The sequence below is a fragment of the Centropristis striata genome, chromosome 9, assembly GCF_030273125.1.
Source record: "Centropristis striata isolate RG_2023a ecotype Rhode Island chromosome 9, C.striata_1.0, whole genome shotgun sequence".
Classification (NCBI taxonomy): Eukaryota; Metazoa; Chordata; class Actinopteri; order Perciformes; family Serranidae; genus Centropristis; species Centropristis striata.
In genome coordinates this window covers 38,589,932-38,612,570 of record NC_081525.1, presented here as the reverse complement: position 1 = coordinate 38,612,570, position 22,639 = coordinate 38,589,932, and the positions used below count along the sequence as shown (strand labels likewise).

The following is a 22,639-nucleotide window of genomic DNA, read 5'->3' as shown; positions in this document are numbered from 1 at the left end:
TTCAGGTTTTTCTTTATGTTTATCTATTTATTTGTGTACTTGCTGAGGGACACATTCCTGTTTTAAACCACATTGCGGCTTATTAGTGCTTTGACAAGCCTCGGGTTGCTTTTTTATTAATAATCCTTATTCTACAAATCATTTTCTCCCTTAATAAATTGTTTCCTCAAGAACTGCTGTGACACACTAATATGGGAACTGTATTTATACATACATATTACATATACACTACCGGTCAAAAGTTTTAGAACACCCCAATTTTTCCAGTTTTTTATTGAAATTCAAGCAGTTCAAGTCAAATGAACAGCTTGAAAGGGTACAAAGGTAAGTGGTGAACTGCCAGAGGTAAATAAAAAAAGGTAAGCTTAACCAAAACTGGAAAATAATGTACATTTCAGAATTATACAAGTAGGCCTTTTTCAGGGAACAAGAAATGGGTTAACAACTTAACTCTATGGAGTCTTGGGCTATTTTGTCCATTTTTGAATTCTTTTCATGTCTTTGTCAAGTCATTTTGTGTCTTTTTTTGGTCATTTTGTGTCTTTTGGTGTCTTTTTTTGTCATTTTGTGTCTTTTTTTGGTCATTTTGTTTCTTTTTTTAGTCATTTTGTCTTTTGGTGTCTTTTTTGGTCATTCTGCGTCTTTTTTTAGTCCTTTAGTCCAACATAAAATGTGATTTTGAATCTTTTTTTTACTTTCAAAACACTATCATGCTCAATAAAGAATTTTAAATGTTGCAAATGTGCATTAATTTCAGAGTACACTGAGACATTAAACTGCATCATTTTCATTTAAATTCTGGAAAAGTTGGTGTGTTCTAAAACTTTTGACCGGTAGTGTATAAGTATTTCTTTTTAGTCAGTTTAAAATACTAACACAGTGATAACAATGCTACTACAGAATGGTAGAAATTCCTTTAATCTACAATATTTTTGTAAACCGTTTTGACTTTTGTTTTCTAAATCCTATCCATGAGGTCAGAGCTATCCTTCTGTCAATAAGCAATCAAATAAATAAGAGGAAAAGAAAGAGCAGACTTTGACCCTTATGTTGTTTTACATCTAAGTGGAGACTTCATGTCCTCCGTCTCCTGATAGACCAACTTGTGAAGTTCCTTAGTTGTGTACTCTTGGCTACCAATCAGATTAGATCTCCTTGTAGCCAATGGGGACGAAGCAAGCGACTTGTCTGGGTGTGTTGAGTTGGAGTTTACACTTTGGACCTGAGAAGAAGCATTGAGAGATACAGTAGGAACGGAGACAAAACCGCCCCACAACAAATTAAATTGGATATTTTGGCTGGATCTCTGTTGTCTTGGAGGCTTCTTTGGTTTTCCACCCAAGCCAGGAAACTATGGAGCACTACCCCGATCAGGTAATTAACCAAATATAACACTTTTAATTTTTTTTATTGCTTTGCGGATTGCCAGTTGGGTCATTCCTTATATCCTGATTAGTGCCCATGAATTACTTCCTCATATTTTTTTAATTAAAAATGTGTCAAATGTTCATAACACATGGCTTAAATTGTAGACTAAAGCCTTCTTTATCACATAAACACAGAATAATGACCTTTAAAAATACTTTTACTGATCTTTTTTCTTTATTTTTTTCTTTTTTGCTGCTTGTACTCCATCTACACAAACTATAAGCCATCAAATTATATAAAATGCTCAAAACATTCTTTATGTACTCTATCCCTGAAGTCTTTTCCCACCTTGTTAGTTTGTAGTTTCCAAAAAGACTACAATGCCATTGACACAAAAATGGCATGCAGAATTGAGTGTGAACATAAACTTTCACTTCTTTTTTTCATGTTTAATGATATTTATGTTTGCCTCTCTCTTAGTTCCACGCTTATGCTAAATTATGATGAAAGTTGGTCTGTTAAAGTATAAAAGTTCTATTTATGTGTAGAAAATTAGCTAGCCAAATATGTATTCACAGAGCTCAGCTTTACACTGTAAAAAATGTTTGTTGAAATTACAGTAAAACACTGTCCAATTGCATTAGAAATAGGTCGTAAAATTAAACATTGTACATCACCGTCGTAGATACTTTTAATTACTGTAAATCAAAGAATAGTATAAAACTTTAAATTCTACTGTTGCAAACTGTAAACACACACAGTTTTGCTGTAAAAATATAAAATTTTCATGTCAAATTAATGTTGAAATACCATGATGAAATGAATGACCCAGTATAAATTACAGCTTTTGCTGATACTTACATTTACATACGCTCACTGTATTTCTTACGGTGAAGTTCTGGCAACCACAGCTGCCGTAATTTTACCGTAAATTAAACAGATTTTTTTTTACAGTGTAGTTAAAAAAAATTCCACCATGTTTTTTTTCCTTTTTTTATTTCAGGTCCATATACTGATATGTACCACTGCACTCATAAGGCTTGCTATTTGACAACTTGAGATTATAGTTTCGTTATGAGTTATTGGGGAAACCAGCAGAGCAAAGTTCAGGCATCAATGCAAATTAAATGCAATCATATTAATCCACAGAAAATGGCTGCTTTAAAATGGCATTAAACAGTAAAATGATTATTAAGGGGCTGACAGATTGAGGGGACATATTGTACAGCATAGTGTGTGTTGGGGGATGAACACATGATAAAAAGGTTGACAGTAAAAAGCAGTCCCCAGCTGTTGCAATATATGAAACCTCACTATTGTTGTTGTCTTTACTTCGGAAAGCATGAAATACATAGAAGTCATAAAATGTCATGATCTCATTTCAGGGTTGTGATGGCATTGAAATGCTCGACTGGCTGTTTGATCAAAATGAAGGGATTCTCCGTCATGAGGAAACAGGACGCCATGGCAACCATTACAGCTGGCCAGTCCAGGACCCAGATGTGCGTGAGACTGTGGGATCTCTAACGTCACCCATGCATGCTACAGATAGCAAATGTTTGTGTGCACTGTGTCGTGTATGTTCTGTAGCAGTGGTGGTTCTAGACCAATTTTACTGTGGGGGCCAAGGAGGGGCCAGTGTTTAATCAGAGGGGCACATTAGCACATGAAAAAATGGCAAAGATGATATTTAAGCATTCAAAATCTTTGAATGTCTTGAAAAAGACACAAAATGAGAAGACAGAATAACAAAAAAAAAAACACAGAAGACATAAAAATGACAAAAAAAAAGACACAAAATGACCAAAAAAAGACACAAAATAACTAAAACAGACACAAAAAAGACACATAAATGACACTAATGACAAAAAAGACACAAAATGACAAAGAAAAGACACAAAATAACTAAAAAAGACACAACAACAGACACAAAATGAGAAGACAGAATAACCAAAAAACCCCACAGAAGACATAAAAATGACAAAAAAAGACACAAAATGACCAAAAAAAGACACAAAATGACCAAAAAAAGACACAAAATAACTAAAACAGACACAAAAAAGACACATAAATGACACCAATGACAAAAAAGACACAGAATAACAAAAAAAGACACAAAATGACCAAAAAAAGACACAAAATAACTAAAACAGACACAAAAAAGACACATAAATGACACCAATGACAAAAAAGACACAAAATAACTAAAACAGACACAAAAAAGACACATAAATGACACCAATGACAAAAAAGACACAAAATGACAAAAAAAAACACAAAATAACAAAAAAAACCACAACAACAGACACAAAATTACCAAAAAAGACACAAAATGACAAAAAAAAGACACAAAATAACTAAAAAAGACACAACAACAGACACAAAATTACCAAAATAAGACACAAATGACCAAAAAAGACACAATGTACAATGTAACATTCTGGGTTCCTTTTGTGTAAAATGAGATATTGTTTGAACAAAACAAAAAAAAAGGTTAGAATTGTTCCATTGTTCATTGTTATAAATTGATCATTTTATTATACAGACTAATGGCAGCTCTGTTTTTTCCACCCAGCAGATGCTGCAGCCGGTCGAACAGACAGACGATGACTTCCTCAACGCCATTCTGAGTGGAAAGGATTCTGTGTCGGGCTCGCCACTCTGGTCCCCGTCTCCCAGTGACAGTGGGATCAGTGAGGACCCCCCATCAGACCAGATGGACAGCCCTCAGCGCCCTGAAAGCCCTCATGGAGACGCCCAGTACTTCAATATGAGGCCACAAACCAAGGCAGACCTTGAAGCTAACATCTCCATCGACCTCAGTGAGTCACAAATATCCAGTTATGAAAAATATGTTACAATCTATGATTATTTTCATCCTCTATGACAGCTATTCTCAACCTTGGGGTCGGGACCCCAATTTGGGTCGCGAGATGATTTCTGGGGGTCGCCAAATAATTTTGGAAGTCAGCTCTGTCTCCACTGTGTTAAAGTGTTCATGTGTTTTAGTCTTTTTGGTCACTTAATGTCTTTTTTTGGGTCATTTTGTGTTTTTTTTTTGTCATTTTGTGTCTTTTTAGGTCATTTTATGTCTTTTTTTGATCATTTTGTGGTCAATTTGTGTCTTTTTGGTCATTTTGTTTCCTTTTTTTGGTCATTCTGTGTCTTTTTTTTCAGTCATTTTGTGTCTTTTTTTGGTCATTTTGTGTTTTTTTTGGTAATTTTGTGTCTTTTTTTGTCATTCTGTGTCTTTTTTTAGTCATTTTGTGTCTTTTTTTGGTCATTTTGTGTCTTTTTTGGTCAATTTGTGTCTTTTTGGTCAATTTGTGTCTTTTTTTGGTCATTTTGTGTCTTTTTTTGGTCATTTTGTGTCTTTTTTGATCATTTTGTGGTCAATTTGTGTCTTTTTTGGTCATTTTGTTTCTTTTTTGGGTGATCTGAACTGTGCGTGTGAGATTCTGTTCAGTGAGCATGGACAATATGCATGTTAAATTGGGGGTCGCGACTCAAAAAGGTTGAGAACTACTGCTCTATGAGTCTATAAATTGTCATAAGATTGTTAAAAAACGTCCAGAGACATCCCAACAAATATTGTGTTCTGTCGGACAAACAGTCAAAATCCCAGAGACTATTCAATTATAGAAGAAATGCAGAAAATATTCATGTTCAAGACCCATGAAAACCACACTTTCTCAATTCTCCAAATGTTTGCTAATTCATTTTCTGTTATACCACAGTCTGGGTGCATACTCGATTCTGATTGGCTGCAGGGTGTGTTCCAGTTAAACTTTCTGCTCACCGTTCTGAATTAATGCGCCGACAAGCAGTAACCAAACCCCAGCAGGGATGCAGTAAAATTTAATTATTTCCAATACGGAGTGCTTCGTCCTCTGAACACCAGCGGATGGAGACTGTAACACACGAGCTGAATAAGAACACTACTTCTTTAAACTTACTGATACCTTGTGTCCCATAAATGATCATCTCATGTCCCATTTTCTGTTCAGCTCACTACATCAGGTTTTACCTGACGGTACACATTAGATAAAGTTATCATTTATCATTTGTTATTGAAATCTTGATATTGATTCGGGGACAGTCTCATGGCTGGATAGCTAGTTAGTCTTGTTGTTTCACATACTGTCACATTTTATCTATTTGTTGTCAACCATATACAATGTTATTGACTTTAAAAACTTTTTAGCATAACGTGAGCTTTCTGGCTAACAGCTTAACCAAGTCCTAGTCATTGGAGTGGTTTTCATTGCATAAGAACCTTTTGGGATGTAAATGATTGCTCCAAGCATTAGTCAGACCCACAGCCATTACCAGCCTTTTACTTTGATTGCAAAATATAAATTAAAGGTCTTCATTTTTTCCCACTGGCAAATGACCAGAGTATAAGCAGATAGATGTGTTAAGGTTCCCTGAAGAACAGACCCAATAGCAGACAGTGGGTGACAAACAAAAATAGAAATAGATAATATACGGACAGGGAAATAGACACAAGGGGGATAATCCACAATGGAAATTTCTAAATTTCTAAATCAGTTCACGACATGGATGTTTCTTTGGCATCAGCACTCATTTCACATATTTGTGAAAATGGAAGAAGATGCTTTAAGGTTGAATCTCCACATTTAGCAAGTAAAAGCCACAAAGTGGATTAAACCTGAATATTTAACTGATCCTGGCTGAATTTGGCCGCTACTTAGTTTCATTAAAAGCAGCGACACATACATTTTATTTTTTATTTTACAGTACAGTACAATAACAGTTATTTATAAATAGCAATAATGGATAATAGCGGACTTTCGGTCCCTGTAAACACAATAAAGAAATGTATAACAATTAACAATAACTTTAGCGACTGAGACAGCATTAATTAACTTCACCGGCAATGTATCAAGATGACGTTTATTATCTTTAGCTAAATATTCTGGCATTTGTTTATGCATATGTTTTTGCTTATGTGATAACATTCAGTGTAAACTGAAAATACTTATATATTTAAATGCATATTGCACCGCCGGCGTCGCTGTTTCTATGCTCGCCATTTTTAAATCTCCCGGTAGACCGGTGTGTGCAAGGCATTATGGGTAGTCTGAGTCCAAAATTACCAAAAAAGACACAAATTGACCAAAAGAGACACAAAATTACCAAAAAAGACACAAAATAACCAAAAAAGACAGAAAATGACCCAAAAAAGAAACAAAATTACCAAAAAAGACACAGATTGACCACAAAAAGACCAAAAAAGACACAAAATGACCCAAAAAAGAAACAAAATAACCAAAAAAGTCACAAGGTTGAGAATAGCTGGTCTAATTATTAATTAACCCGCTTACTAATAACATCATCATGCAATCCTGATAACACTACATCAACCCCTGTGTGTCTCTTTAAATAAACTCCCTCTGGTTGCCTTTCATTTATTTTCACAGTTTTTAACCTTTAAGGTCAATTTAATTTCCTTTTTTTAATAAAGGTTGTTAATAAAAAGGACACATCAGTTTTTGATTTTTTTCACCCCTTTTTTCACGGGGTCTCAGGAAAAAAAATATATACTATTGGCAAAATATATTCAATATGCATTAACACAGTCAAAAATGATTTAATTACAATCAAAAATGAAAATAAATCGGTAACACTTTACAATAACCATCATTTATAAAGGTAAATAGATAGTTTATTAATGTTAAATCATCATTTATAAATGGCAAATGGATAGTTTATTAATGTAAGTTAATAGTTACTTTACCATTAATACACAATTCAATTCTAATTAATAATGTTCATCAATGGACTTTTTATTAATGGTTTATAGTTGCACTCATAACATTTTAAACACTATTTTAAGCATTTGTTAATGATTTCCAAATTAGTTATATAGCTTTAAGAAAATGGTTGAAAAAAAAATCTATAAAGATGAAATATGTAGACCTAATTGTAGTACTTTGTAAATGGTTAATATTTGTAATTAATATTTATTAACCATCTAAAAACATAACTTAGATGGTTATTGTAAAGTGTTACCAATAAATCTTGTCCAGAAGGAAACACAAGGGTTATATAGCGTTTCTGCTCCAGGAGAAGTAGTGAATGTGAAATTAAGTTGCAATATCTTTTGAAGATGAATCCCTGGATCTCCTGTATCACAGAAGATAAAGTAGGATCACATACATCTTTTGTGACTGTGTACTGAAATGATCTAGCCACTGATGTTATTGCTTATGGAAAGCACACAAATACCAGTTACTATGTTTTGGGAATACAACATAGTAATTGGTATTCGTGTAATGTTCAGGCTCCAAATGCCATTTCGCATTTACTTCTATTGTTGTTTATCACAGAGCCAAACATTGACAATAGCTCGTCATACTGATCTCTGTTTGCAGGCGCTTTATGTGTGTTTTTGTGCCTTTGTGGCTGCAGATGGCTGGGAGCCTGGACTCCCAACGGGCAGGACGAGGATTACACAAGATCCTTCTCATGTCCAGAGGCCACAGCTGTCCCCCGGCCTCCCGCTGACTGTCAAGGATCTGCTGCTGTCTGGCACGCCCGAGCCCGTAAGTGTGTCCTGGCTGATTGTGGGTGATGCTACAGTAATAGTGGTGGTGGTGGTGGGGGGGGGGTGTATCTTATTGGTGTTTGTCTATTTTATTTTGGCTGCTTGACTCATGCAGAGGACCTGTTGTTTAGTGCAGCTATTCTCAACCTTGGGGTCGGGACCCCAATTGGGGTCGCAAGATGATTTCTGGGGGTCGCCAAATCATTTTAGAAGTCAGCTCTGTCTCCACTGTGTTAAAGTGTTCATGTGTTAATGTGTTTTGGTCTTTTTGGTCATTTAATGTCTTTTTTTGTCATTTTGTGTTGTTTTTTTTGTCATTTTGTGTCTTTTTTGGTCATTTTGTGTCTTTTTTTTGTCATTTTGTGTTTGTTTTTTTGTCATTTTGTGTCTTTTTTGGTAATTCTGTGTCTTCTTTTGGTCATTTTGTGTCTTTTTTGGTCATTTTGTGTCTTTTTTTGATCATTTTGTGGTCAATTTGTGTCTTTTTTGGTCATTTTGTTTCCTTTTTTTGGTCATTTTATGTCTTTTTTTGATAATTTTGTGGTCAATTTGTGTCTTTTTGGTCATTTTGTGTCTTTTTTTGATCACTTTGTGGTCAATTTGTGTCTTTTTTGGTCATTTTGTTTCCTTTTTTTGGTCATTTTATGTCTTTTTTTGTCATTTTGTGTCTTTTTTGGCCATTTTGTGTCTTTTTTGATAATTTTGTGGTTAATTTGTGTCTTTTTCGGTCATTTTGTGTCTTCTTTTGGTCATTTTGTGTCTTTTTTGGTCATTTTGTGTCTTTTTTTATCATTTTGTGGTCAATTTGTGTCTTTTTTGGTCATTTTGTTTCCTTTTTTGGTCATTTATGTCTTTTTTTCGTCATTTTGTGTCTTTTTTGGTCATTTTGTGTCTTTTTTTGATAATTTTGTGGTTAATTTGTGTCTTTTTTGGTCATTTTGTGTCTTCTTTTGGTCATTTTGTGTCTTTTTTTGTCATTTTGTGTCTTTTTTTGATCATTTTGTGGTCAATTTGTGTCTTTTTTGGTCATTTTGTGTCTTTTTTTGATAATTTTGTGGTTAATTTGTGTCTTTTTCGGTCATTTTGTGTCTTCTTTTGGTCATTTTGTGTCTTTTTTGGTCATTTTGTGTCTTTTTTTGATCATTTTGTGGTCAATTTGTGTCTTTTTTGGTCATTTTGTTTCCGTTTTTTGGTCATTTTGTTTCTTTTTTGGGTGATCTGAACTTTGCGTGTGAGATTGTGTTCAGTGAGCGGGGGTCGCGGACAACATGCATGTTAAATTGGGGGTCGCAACTCAAAAAGGTTGAGAACTACTGGTTTAGTGAGTGTGTGTGTGTGCATATTTATTGAAAGAGGGTTGTTGACTATGCTCAGTTCTAAAGGTTAAATTGACCGAGAGTTATTAAGGGTAAGATAGCCCATTTGTCATGGGGGGTAGACCACCATATTTCATCTGAATTATTTGATTACCAAATAAATATTCCTAAAAGTGGATGTGCACACACAGGACCACCACAAGCAGATTAGTGTGTTTGCTCTTCTGAAACTTGAGTGTGTGCAGCGTTGTGGATTTCATCCCACTCCGGGTATTGATCCCATCTTCACAAACCAGTTTAATAAGATGGAGAGAGTGACAGAATGCAACCTAGGTTCTCACGCCGTAATTGCTTTGAGGTAGCCATGAAATGAGAGTGATGGAGGCGGCCTGATAGTCTGCACTCATTTTACTTCTCCCCGTGAGCCTCTAAGGGGAGAGAGAGGGGGGTGGGGGCTAAGAGAAAATTTAATCACACAGGAGAGATTATGTTTTAAATATTCGTAATCATATCTCACTACCAGGCCCCACACCCATCCCAGCAGTCCATTCAAGAGCTGATTCTCAATGAAGATGAGAAGAAGCTTTTGGCCAAGGAGGGGGTGGCTCTCCCCAGCCAACTACCTCTTACAAAGGTAAACTGCAATTAATACCTGCACAATCGCTTTGTCTTTCTTAAGCAATGTAAATTACATATTCCATGATGTCTCCCATATTCTTTTATGCTTTAATGTTTTTATGTTCTGTGCAACATGGTCTCACAGGAATCCGTGAAATAGCCACGGATTTCGCTTAACTCAAAATCCGTGGAATAGCCACGGAATCGCTCAAATTTCCGTGAAACTGACACGGATTTTCGCTACAATGCAAGTTAATGACAGTCATATCCCGTGGCTATTCCAACATACAAAGTGATTATGTACATTCACTGAGTGAATATTTAGAAAATAAAACATATATTTCTCGCTAGAAATGTGATCAAAATCCATTTTTATGCAGAAACTAAGTCAAAATATTGATTTTTCACTAAAAATGAGAGAACTGTCCGCCATGTTTTTTGTTCTGACCGCCGGGACCTTGAAAGTCACATGACTTGGAACAAACCAATAGGAACAAATATCCATGGAATAGCCACGGGATATGACTGTCATTAACTTGCATTGTAGCGAAATCCGTGTCAGTTTCACGGAAATTTGAGTGATTCCGTGGCTATTCCACGGATTTTGAGTTAAGCGAAATCCGTGGCTATTTCACGGATTTCTGTGAGACCAGGTTGGTTCTGTGTTTTGTATTTATTATGATTATTTGTTTGTTGTGTGACATTTTTTTACTACTGAATGCAGAACAAATTGGCCCTCGGGGACAATAAAGATTTATCAAATGCAAACAATTAAACCCGAGTGTATCTAATATAGAGGCTCAAAATGAAAAACTTCCATTCTTTGTCAATCTAGTATGAAGAAAGGATTCTGAAGAAAATACGCAGAAAGATTCGCAATAAGCAGTCGGCTCAGGAGAGCAGGAAGAAGAAGAAGGAGTATATTGATGGACTGGAGAGCAGGTAAGCATCACATGTATTCACGAGAAGCAAGATGAATTATGATTATTTTAAATGTTTTGAACAGCATATGTAATACACTGTAAACAATTGTCTTGTAAATTATCAGTAAAATACTGGCAGCAGGGTTGCCAGCATTCTACTGTTATTTTTACAATTCCCTTACTGTTATTTTTTATTTATTATTTTTTACAGTATGTTACTTTGATAAAACCACATACTGAATTACAGTACAATCCTTTACATCCTTGATTTGACAGTAAAATACTGATACTGCAAACATCATCTAACAAATAAAACATAGTTCAACTTAATTGATGATTGATTTAATTAAGTGATTTGCTCAAGAAATGCATGATTAAAATGGATGTTCCAAGAAAGGAAAGACCAGAGTATGCTGAACGTCTCCTCTAGAAATACAGCAGCTTTCCGTATTTTATCAGCCTCACCGCTGTTGATTCTACCATAACTCCCAGAATGCAATGCTATGTATGGTATATTACAGTTTTTTATGGGAAATGGCAAACTACCTACAAATATTGCCCAGAATGCATTGTTTTCTACAGTATAATACCATTTTAAAACAGTATGTTACTGTCACAATTTGGCTGTTTTCTTACAGCAATTTGTTACAGTGTATGCTAACCATTTTCTAAAGCAAACTGTAAATGCCCTTCAGGCAACACTTGTTCACTTAATTCCAGTACATTATTAAAGTCACCTTGTGGCATCCTGATGAGCTGGTACCCATAACCCTGCTTTAATTCTCACTTTTGTCACATGCTGTCAACCTTACTTCCCATTTTATCTTTTTTATGAGCTGTGTCAGACAAATTGCTGAAATATTTTTTAAAACATCAGCTTTCTGAGCGGCTAAACACATATTTTTCCAGTATGTTATGATTGAATGAATGAGCAGGAATATACATTTTAGTTTTAAAAGCTTGGTGTTAAACAGATGGAATATTAATCACACACATATGTTACTGTACAATACATGCCAGCAATAAAAAGTGCATCCAGTTTGTGATAAAAACACATATTTTGTGCGGGCAGTACATTTTACATTTTATTTTATTTATTTTTATCCCATTTTTAATTTATTCTATCTTATTGCATCTTACTGTTCTATTGTTTACTACATCTCTTTGTATTGTGTTATGTATTTATTAGGGCTGTCAGCGTTAACGCGTTAATCGACATTAGATTAATGCAATCCATAACGCGTTAATTTTTTTTAATTGCATTTTAATCTATGTTACTTTATTCCTCTTAATACTTGGAAGTTGTTTCCTGCCTCTAAGCCATGGTTTCATGACCACACTGTTGTAGCATTTTGCTTAAGCTGTATTTTTGTATTTTTTATTTTGAAATAGACAAGTTGTACTTTATTTGAAAAACTGTATTAGAAGTAGACAGTGTATTAAGTTCATCTACATGGCACTTTTTTGAAAGAAAATACAAAAGGTCAAAAAGGAAATTCTTTCTTTGTGTTCATTTGATTCCCATTTAAGACACAATGGTAACAAATGATTTACATTATGGGCTTAAAACTGCCTTTAAATGCGAAATAACAGAATTCTAAACATGTAATTCAAAACGCGATTAATCGCGAATGGAAATTCTGCGATTAATCGCGATTAAAAAAATTAATCATTTGACAGCCCTAGTATTTATTGTTTGTGCAGCACTTTGGAAACCTTGTGTTTGCTAAAATTGTGCTACATAAATAAAGTGGATTGGATTGGATTGGATTGATAATTGTGCATCATCTCCTCTAGGATGGCTGCCTGCAATGCACACAACCAGGAGCTGCAGAGGAAAGTGTCCCAGCTGCAGAAATGTAACATGTGAGACATTTAAAGTTCTCTGTCTAATTCCTGACAACATTTGTAATGACATTTTTTCCACTCAGAAACTGCCTTCAGCATTTTACTGCACCATCTCGTTCCCTCAAACCCTTGTTAATCCAATTATTTTTGTCCGTCTTTTTTATTTTTATTTTTTATTTTTTCCTTATTATTACTTTTCCCCTTTTTTTTCTTTCTCTCTGCAGGACTCTAATGGAACAGTTGCACAAGCTGCAGGCGATGGTCATGAATTCATCTAACAAGCCGGCCCAGACTGGGACATGTGTACTGGTATGTGTGTGTGTGTGTGTGTGTGTGTGTGTGTGTGTGCAGAGCCGGCCCAAGCCACCATGGGGCCCTAAGCAGAATTCGATTTTGGGTCCCTCTAATTAAACAAAAATTAAACAATTTAATAATTGATTGTTGATCATTCACATAGGGCTGGGCAATATGGCCCTAAAAGAATATCACGATATTTCAGGCTATTTTTGCGATAACGATATTCTTGACGATATAGGAAATATGATTTTTTTTAGTCTGTATCAATAATTTAAAAAATAAAATAAAATGTAGTTTGAAGTGCAAATCTCAACAGTTGCCAAATACAAAAAAATGTACTCTTGAGTATGAGCAAATAATAAAAAAATAACCATTTAGGGGTTTCAGGGGCATATTTTAATGACATTTTGTAAAGGAGAATAAAGGTTCTTGTATGTTTTATTTAAGGCATCTTATTTTGACAGTCTTCTTGTAAATTCTGTGGTGGATTCTCTTAACACACTGTGCTCTTATTTTGAAAGCTGCATGTGTTTAGCGACAGAGAGTAAGTAGCTTTTTGTGATTAAAACAACTTTAACCACTATATCAAGAAGTAGGAATGTTGCCAATATCATGATATGCATTTTTTTAACCATAAAAAAAATATACCGATATTATCGTCAACGATACGATATGGCACACCCCTATATTCACACACCTACTATAAACTCATTGTGGCTCTGTCAGTGTTGTTTACATGATCCTATTGTCAGACTGATATGTCTTTACACATTAATGGGGGTGGCCCAATGCAATAATAATAAAAATAATACCAATGAATAGATGATGTCCAGGGTGTCACATAATATGGTTTTTAATCTCAAAATGTAGCACATTCAACGAGAAGAGCGAGCTAGGGTTGATTTACACATCGTTCCAAATGGTAAAATATTATATTAAAAAAACCCTATATTATATATATTTTAGTAAAAGTTTCATCTGGTTTATTATTTTTGGCTTCAAAAAACTGCAACAGCAATGTGCAGCAAACAATTTGTGCAAACAACAAATCTCAAACTATATAAAGTAGCCGAATTGCAAAAACAACTAGCTAATTTGCTCTTAACAGCTGCACAAATCTCTTTGATAAACAATCCATTACCAAGACAACATACCTTTATCTTGGCATTTTTAAATAAAATAAAAAATATTGTTTTGCATTGCTCTTGGGGACCCCTAGTGGCCACGGGGCCCTAAGCAGTCGCTTAGTTCGCTTATGCCTTGGGCCGGCTCTGTGTGTGTGTGTGTGTGTGTGTGAAACCCAGACAAAGCTGTTTGACTCAAAGTTAAATAAAACTCCACCATTGCAGCAAGCAAAACAGCAACAACCATTATATGGAGCAACCATAGAGCAATCTACATATGTTCACAATGGACAAGAAAGCACAAAGGACACAAAAAAGGCCCAGTCCCCTATGTCCCTGTCTGAACAGAAGCCATTCATTGCCTTTGATCACACCAATGGAATAAAGTGTAGGACCTGAGGCAACATGCGTGGAGAAGAATTTTAAAAAACTTTTAATCTATAAATATAAATGAGCCTCAGTTCCCAGACACAGAATCCTTTGCTTGACAAGAAAAGAACAGTGAGAAAACTATTACTGTTTCTCCTGAGAAATGCATTAAAAAACATTTTTCAGAGTGGTACTATCCAAAATACAAGCCATAAAAAAAAGTTTAACAATGTACACTATTAAAATTTAAAAAACAGAATTTCACCGTAAAAAATACAGGGAGTTTTCTACTGTAAATTTAAATGTAAAAATCAGCAAAAACTGTAATTTAGACTGAGTAGTGCCTTTATTTTTTAGGGTGATTGTGTCCTTATGACATTATGGTATTTCTCCATTCATTTTACATGAAAAAACTGTGTTTGTGTCTAAAAGTTTTGCATTATTCCTTGATTTACGGTAATTACAAGCATCTACTACGGCAGACCTGGGCATTGGCCCGCGTGAGGTTACCCAGAAATTAGAAATCAATATAACCGCAGTGCTTTTATTTTGAAAAAAAATAGCAAACATTAGCATTAGCACTTGAGCTAACAAGCACTTTTACTATAGTTAAGACAACAAATATAGCCACTAATATATATGACAGAATAAAATAAACTTTAACAAACCTTGTGTCCTGTCAGTCAGCCACTATAGAAGCCTTTAGATACTTTATATCAACTTTATATGAATTACTACGCACTCGTTATTATTTACCGTTTGTTTTTTCATTTAACCGTTCTACCGGTTATTTCCTGTCACTAGCTTTCAAAATTAAAGCACCTGTTTCACACTGGACGGCACCTTTTCAAAATAAAAGCATCACAACATTGTTAAACACCTTGAAAATGTACAAACATGAAAAACAAGCTATATAATACAAAAACATATATAGGAACCTTGCTAAAGGTCATTTACAGTTGTGTTTAAAATAAATGGAAAAGTGATATAGTGATTGGAGTATTTACTATTTTTTACTGCTATACTTGATTTACTCCACATTAACAGTCTCATCATAACATGTGTTCCTATCAGTAGCAGCTCAAAACCAGATAATTTACTATATTTTATAAAGCGATTACATTAACATTGAGCAGAATTCAGTTCAGAGTTTTGGTCCGGCCCCTGCAACCTTCGTGGTATTGGTCATGTGGCCCCTTGGGGAAATTAATTGCCCACCCCTGTACTACGGTGATATTACATTTTTAATTTTCTGATGCAATTTGACAGTGTTTTACTGTCATTTTTACAAACATTTTTTACAGTGTAGAGATTTTCAGCATCTTTCTTTCTATATTCTCCTGTTTCTCTCCAACCCTTTTTACTTATCTATTTTTTATCACATCTACAGGTGATTCTGCTGTCCTTCTCTCTAATCCTGTTCCCCAACCTCAAGCCCTTCTCTGACACCAAGGTCAGCCAAGGAGACTTCAGTCCAGTCAGAAGTGAGTAACCTTCAGCAGCAAATAGCTTTGTTCCCCCGCCTGCCAGCTAATCCAGCAGCTCTCCGTCACCACCGAGGAGCTTGTTAGAACAGCAGTCTCGCCCACCGCTGGAAGCTCTTCTCACCTGCAGAGCCTTGCAGCCTGTCTGAGGATTTACTGTCGACTTAAAACTTTAAAGATTAGAGCCAACGCACGAGATCGTGTATTATCATTATGGTTGTTAAGCCGCAGCTCTGTCAACAGCTTCTGATGAATTACCATTAATCACTGCTTTATTAATAGATTTATTGGCACAAATGTCCGAAATGTAAATTTAATTATGAGGCAAGGTCAGGCTCTGCAGAGCACCAAGGTGTCATTTGTTACCATAAGCTGTTTGACAGCTTTGGATAAGCAACAGATCCTGCACTTTCCCTGAATGCTAAAGACTTTGTTACTAGTTTTACAGTCTGGAATATCTTTAGTTTTGAATTTAATCTACTCACAGAACCTGGTCTCACAGAAATCCGTGGAATAGCCACGGAATCACTCAAATTTCCGTGAAACTGACACGGATTTCGCTACAATGCAAGTTAATGACAGTCATATCCCGTGGCTATTCCATGGATATTTGTTCCTATTGGTTTGTTCCAAGTCACGTGACTTTCAAGGTCCCGGCGGTCAGAACAAAAAACATGGCGGACAGTTCCACAAGCACCTGTGTTATGTGATCATCTAACCATATTTCAGAAGTGCCTTTACTTAATCATAAGGCCACGTCTGTCCACGAGGCATTTTTCAAGCCTACTCCTACCGTGCCTGGTGTTCATTTTTTCAAATTTCCACTTAAATTCAATCCAGAATGCACTCTGCTTTTGGTCCGCTTTCTTCCTTTGGTTCGGACTACGTTCTCACCTGCAGCAAACTGAATTCTGGTGCATTTGGAAGCCCTTAGACACCAAAACTACTTGGTTGAATTGAGAAAAAAAATGGGATTGTTTACCTAACTAACTAACTACTTTAGTAAAAAGCTGTGTACGGATGTTAACTTACAAGTTGACAAAATAACTGGTTTCACCAGACTGTGTTAACCCCCCCAAAAAATAGCCATATAAGTCATCTTTGCAATATTACAGGTGTAAAAACATTAAGTGAGGTGAAGAAACATAAAGACTGCGAGACTCCACTTCAGGACTTTGGCCCAGGAGACTAGTGTTCATGTCTCATTTGAAATAAAAACAGTCAACACTTGTTGGTTTTTTTGATGTGACACAATGTAAAGATGTATTTTCCTAAACCTAACTGGTTACTAGTAAGTTCCTCCTAAACCTAACCAAGTAGTTTATTTCCTATAAATAAACAAGTAATTCCATTTAAAAACTCTGACAAGTTTAAGACTTTTGGGAATCATTGGCAACCTCTTTTCTTGTTTTTAACTGGGGACATGAACCTTCATCTGCTGGATAAAAATCATCGGAATCACGGAATCACTTAAATTTCCGTGAAACTGACACGGATTTCGCTACAATGCGAGTTAATGACAGTCATATCCCGTGGCTATTCCAACATACAAAGTGATTATGTACATTCACTGAGTGAATATTTAGAAAATAAAACATATATTTCTTGCTAGAAATGTGATCAAAATCCATTTTCATGCAGAAACTAAGTCAAAAATATTGATTTTTTCACTAAAAATGAGAGAACTGTCCGCCATGTTTTTTGTTCTGACCGCCGGGACCTTGAAAGTCACGTGACTTGGAACAAACCAATAGGAACAAATATCCATGGGATATAGCCACGGGATATGACTGTCATTAACTTGCATTGTAGCGAAATCCGTGTCAGTTTCACGGAAATTTGAGTGATTCCGTGACTATTCCACGGATTTTGAGTTAAGCAAATCCGTGGCTATTTCACGGATTCCTGTGAGACCAGGTTCCACGGGGCATAATAAGCTTCACTTCCTGGCTAACCATTGCATGGGCTATATATGAATTCCAGTGCATTACTTTTCAAGTGCGAACAGTAGCTGAGAGCCTGAGTCACACCACAGAAAGATGCAGATCACTCACACCTGCTTAATACAGTGCCAGCATAGAAATCATGGTATTAATAAGCAAAGCTGCATGTCCGCATAAGCTTCAACTTGTTTATTTTCTCTCCGTATCTTTTTTTCTCACGCAGTCCAGTCACGGTCCCTGCAGAACCTGCAGGCTTCACGTGTGCTGCATGTCATTGAATCCCCGTTCTCTGCTGAGGAGGAAGCTGAGCCTCTGCACCGGCATCCCCCAGGAGACCTCGGACTGGAAGATATTACTACCATGATGGGAAAACTGGGAGTTAAGCGAGACCAGTCCAGCTCGGAGCCCGTGTCTCTGAACGGCACTCAGGAAGAAAGGGCGGGTCATTTCCACGTAGACCCGATTACTGGTCACATAGCTACCTTGACCTTGGATCCGCAGCGCTCCACCAGGCTGCGACCACACGCTGATGACATGTAAAAGAAGTGAATAAATTATCCCTGCATGAATTCCCTAAATCAGGGGTGTCAAACTCAAATACACAGTGGGCCAAAATGTAAAACTTGGACAAAGTCGCGGGCCAACATTGATATTTATTGAAAAAATGGACCTAAACAAGTTCAAACGAAATGGAAAAAGCAAAGCTTGATATAACTTAATATTGCAAACATGCAAAATCGAATATCAGATAAAACAAACAAACACATCAATGGCATTCATTTCTTAAATAAAATTTAAATAAAAATCGTATGTCCCTTTATTTTATATGCGGCCTTCTTTAAATTTAAATTTAACAGTTATCTTTTTCCACAGGCTAAAAATAAATGTAAGAATAAAATAACAATAATAAACCAAATAACTAATAATAATATCCTTCAATGAATGTGCAACCATTCAAGCCTTGGACTAGCAAGAAAAACTGAATAAAGACAACTTTAATTGTTGCTCAGTTTGCTCCACACTGATCTACTGTGTTCAAGCCAAAACACCAGCAGAGCATTCTGGGATTTGTAGTATTATTTGCGCTGTGTAATAATAATTTGGTATTGCCTTTCTGGGCCAAATATAATTATACTGCGGGCCAAATTTGGCCCGCGGGCCAGAGTTTGACACCTCTGCCCTAAATCATCCTTCTAGAGCAGGGGATAATCTGCAGCTGCTGTTTGTTTACAAATACGGAGAAAATTTGATTTTAATCATAGCTGTTTTGCCTTTAATATATATATTCAGTCCGTGTGCCTTTTCCTTGTTTGTTATACATTTTATATCGGTAAATGGATTTAAATCTTACTCTGAGATTGCCTGTCAAGATGTATCCTTTGCCTCTTTGCTAAAATGCAAGTGTAAATTAGCGTGTTTGAAGCTGTCAGGGTAAATAAGGCTGACAAAAATGACATTTTTTGATAAGTTTTGATCTTGATGGATAATTTGTAAACTGTTGAAAGGATTTTTTGAAAGGACGTTTTCATTAAAATAACTGTTTAGATCAATTTCTGGATGAAAGCGCCTCGAATAAATTAAATAAAAATGTAAAAAGAGTGAAAAACAGTGGCCTTAAAGTACTGCATTTTCATTTTCTCTGTCATGTTCTTGAGCTTTAATAATTAAAAGGGACTCAAAGCACACTGTGCAATATTTCCCCTGACACTGCCTGAAAAGATATGCTCCAGTGTCTAGACAAGCCACAAAAGTACAGTAGGTTGGATGTCACTGGAGGCAGAGAGGGAGACAGCAGGAAACTGGGACAAAGGTGAGACAGATGACCTCTTATCTCATGACTCAGAGTTCTTTCCCAATAATTGACAAGTTGATATATTTACTCGTTAAAGGCCTGTTGCTCACCGTATCTGTGTGGTCAGTGCAGACCGCACATTGATCGGATGAAAGTGTTGTTATCCTCGGTGCCACTTGGCCCAGAATTTTATCTAAAGGTCTGACATGTTCAGGTTGACATTTTCCCAGCGGTCAGCTCGGCTTCACTTCGAGGGCTGACCGGAAACTCAATACTTCGATTAAATGAGCCACTACAAATAATAAGAAATACAAGAATAAACCACCACCTTATCAGAAATGTATTCTTATTCTGTCATCTTTAATCAAATTCATGTCTATATGTTGTGTCTATTTATGTCTCTTTTATTTAGTTTATACACATGTACTTTATCTTTATCTCTGTCTATATTTACTCAATTATTTTTTTTATTTTGCTTTTTTCTCTTATTCTTTATACTGTTCCGATCTCAAAATACAACCCTGTATCTTTTATTTCACCTGCACCTACACTACTGGTCAAAAGTTTTAGAACACACCAACTTTTCCAGAATTGAATTAAAAATTATGCAGTTTAATGTCTCAGTGTACTCTGAAATGAATGCACTATTGCAACATTTAAAATTCTTTATTGAGCATGATAGTGTTTTGAAAGTTAAAAAAAAGATTCAAAATCACATTTTATGTTGGACTAAAGGACTAAAAAAAGACACAAAATGACCAAAAAAGACACCAAAAGACACAAAATGACCAAAAAAGACACAAAAAGACACAAAATGACTTACAAAGGCATGAAAAGAATTCAAAAATGGACAAAATAGCCCAAGACTCCATAGAGTTAAGTTGTTAACCCATTTCTTGTTCCCTGAAAAAGGCCTACTTGTATAATTCTGAAATGTATATTATTTTTCAGTTTTGGTTAAGCTTACCTTTTTTTATTTACCTCTGGCAGTTCACCACTTACCTTTGTACCCTTTCAAGCTGTTCATTTGACTTGAACTGCTTGAATTTCAATAAAAAACTGAAAAAATTGGGGTGTTCTAACTTTTGACCGATAGTGTACCTATTTGTGAATTTACATGAATATAATTTCATAACTCTGTAATGTCAAAGGAAATGAGCACTGACACAAAAATATACTGTATGTATCTTTTTTTTTGGCTTGATAAAAATTATTTGACTTAAGAATTAACCACCGATACTGTTCACATTAAAACAAATTCACCCTGAACTGAGTGACTTTATGAAAAAATATTGCAACATACCTGACACATGGATTTATGAAAACATTCAGGTACAGAAAAGGTACGGATTATTATTGTTACATTGGCTTATACATAACATTAACCCTCTATGGTACGCATTGTGATGCCAGTTAGGAAAAAAAAATTGGAGTGTTTTTTTGTCTTAAAATAGACTAAATAAAATAATCTGAAGAAATGTTATAATTCTTTTTTTTTTTTGTGGAAGTTTTTGGGGTTTGTAGTCCATAGGCAACATAGCATCATAACGGTGCACAAGTGAAAAAGGAAGTTTTTTAAATTAATTTTAACATCAAAAGGAAACATTGTACCATTGAACCAACGACCCATTGAAATGAATATCTTGAACAGTATATAAGTGTATGAAACTATCAAAAATGAAGGATTACTCACCTATCAGTAGGAATATATTTGTTTCCAGATGGTAAAGGGCCAGGAAATGACGTTTTGAGTGATTTTTTGTGTTGCAAAATGGCAAAGCTGTTTCCTTTGGAAAAGTCTGCAAAATAGGGTTTCATTATGGCCTCCTGGAGGTCATGTGACAAATTAAAGCATTGCTATTGGTTCCCTATACTCTTCCCTCTTTTTTGAAGTATCGCATCACTCAAAAACATGCATTGTAGAACTTTAACAGGCCAAAAATGGTTGCCTCAGAGCAACACCGTACCATAGAGGGTTAATAAATTTAAAGAAAGAACAACGGAAACCTTAAATAATGGAGAGGCTTTTAAGAAAAAAATGTGTCTTTAATAATGAATCAAAGCTGACATGAAGTCATTGCATCAACGGAATTTTCCAGCCTCCTCAAACCTTGTTAGGTTTTCACTCACTCTCCCTTCATGGAGAAGACCAGTGGTGGAATGTAACTAAGTACATTTACTCAAGTACTGTACTTAAGTACAATTTTGAGGTACTTGTACTTTACTTGAGTATTTCCATTTAATGTAACTTTATACTTCTTCTCCACTACAATTAGAGGCAAAGCTTGTACTTTTTACTCGACTACATTTAGCTGACAGCTTTAGTTACTTTTCAGGTCGAGATTTAACGCAAAAAATGTGATTAATTTAGAGTGATTAGACTCATAACAGTATATTAAGTAGTTTAAATGAGCCCTGGCTTAAGAAAATTAAAAGGCTGTTTACATAAAAGCATCAATAATAAGAATATAATAATATATTTGGAATATATAAAACAGTCTAAGTGGGTCTATTTTGCATAACAAGTACTTTTACTTTTGATACTTTAAGTGCATTTTGATGCTGATACTTTTGTACTTTTACTTCAGTAAGTTTTGAATGCAGGACTTTTACTTGTAGTGGAGTCATTTCACAGTTTGCTATTAGTACTTTTACTAAAGTAAGGGATCTGAAAACTTATTCCACCACTGGAGAAGACGCACCAAGCAAAGAGTAAAAAATGACCACTGTGCATGTAATTTCCATTCCAAGAGCCATAGTGTTGCTAAATTATGGTGGGTTCAAACGTTTTTTTGTTCACTTTTTGTGTGTGCGTACAAATGAGTGCAACTGCTTGAACGTTTCTGAGCAAACCTTGGCCTTAACTACACTCAAACAAATTGCTGTTGAGTTTTAGCCGTTAATACTTTAACTTTTGTGGTTTAATTAAATCCAAGATAAAATCAGATGCCTCAAACATTAATTTTCCTGGACATCGGATTATCGT

General features: G+C 35.4%; 1 protein-coding gene across 1 annotated transcript; it reads left to right on the top strand.

Annotated features, from left to right (window-relative positions):
- Positions 1 to 1,078: 1,078 nt before the first annotated feature.
- On the top strand, positions 1,079 to 20,922 carry creb3l3a (cAMP responsive element binding protein 3-like 3a). Its single transcript, XM_059342008.1, has 10 exons — positions 1,079 to 1,374; positions 2,754 to 2,870; positions 3,947 to 4,190; positions 7,804 to 7,937; positions 9,779 to 9,889; positions 10,709 to 10,815; positions 12,594 to 12,662; positions 12,869 to 12,953; positions 15,825 to 15,918; positions 18,085 to 20,922. The coding sequence occupies exons 1-10, from the start codon at positions 1,354 to 1,356 to the stop codon at positions 18,399 to 18,401; spliced, it is 1,299 nt and encodes a 432-aa protein (XP_059197991.1). The 5' UTR covers positions 1,079 to 1,353; the 3' UTR covers positions 18,402 to 20,922.
- The last annotated feature ends 1,717 nt before the right edge of the window (positions 20,923 to 22,639 follow it).

Excerpts from the sequence above, each read along its gene's own strand:
- creb3l3a (XM_059342008.1), top strand. The coding sequence starts at position 1,354 with ATGGAGCACTACCCCGATCAG. Across the intron at positions 4,191-7,803 it reads TAACATCTCCATCGACCTCA|ATGGCTGGGAGCCTGGACTC; the intron begins GTGAGTCACAAA and ends TTGTGGCTGCAG. Across the intron at positions 10,816-12,593 it reads ATTGATGGACTGGAGAGCAG|GATGGCTGCCTGCAATGCAC; the intron begins GTAAGCATCACA and ends CATCTCCTCTAG.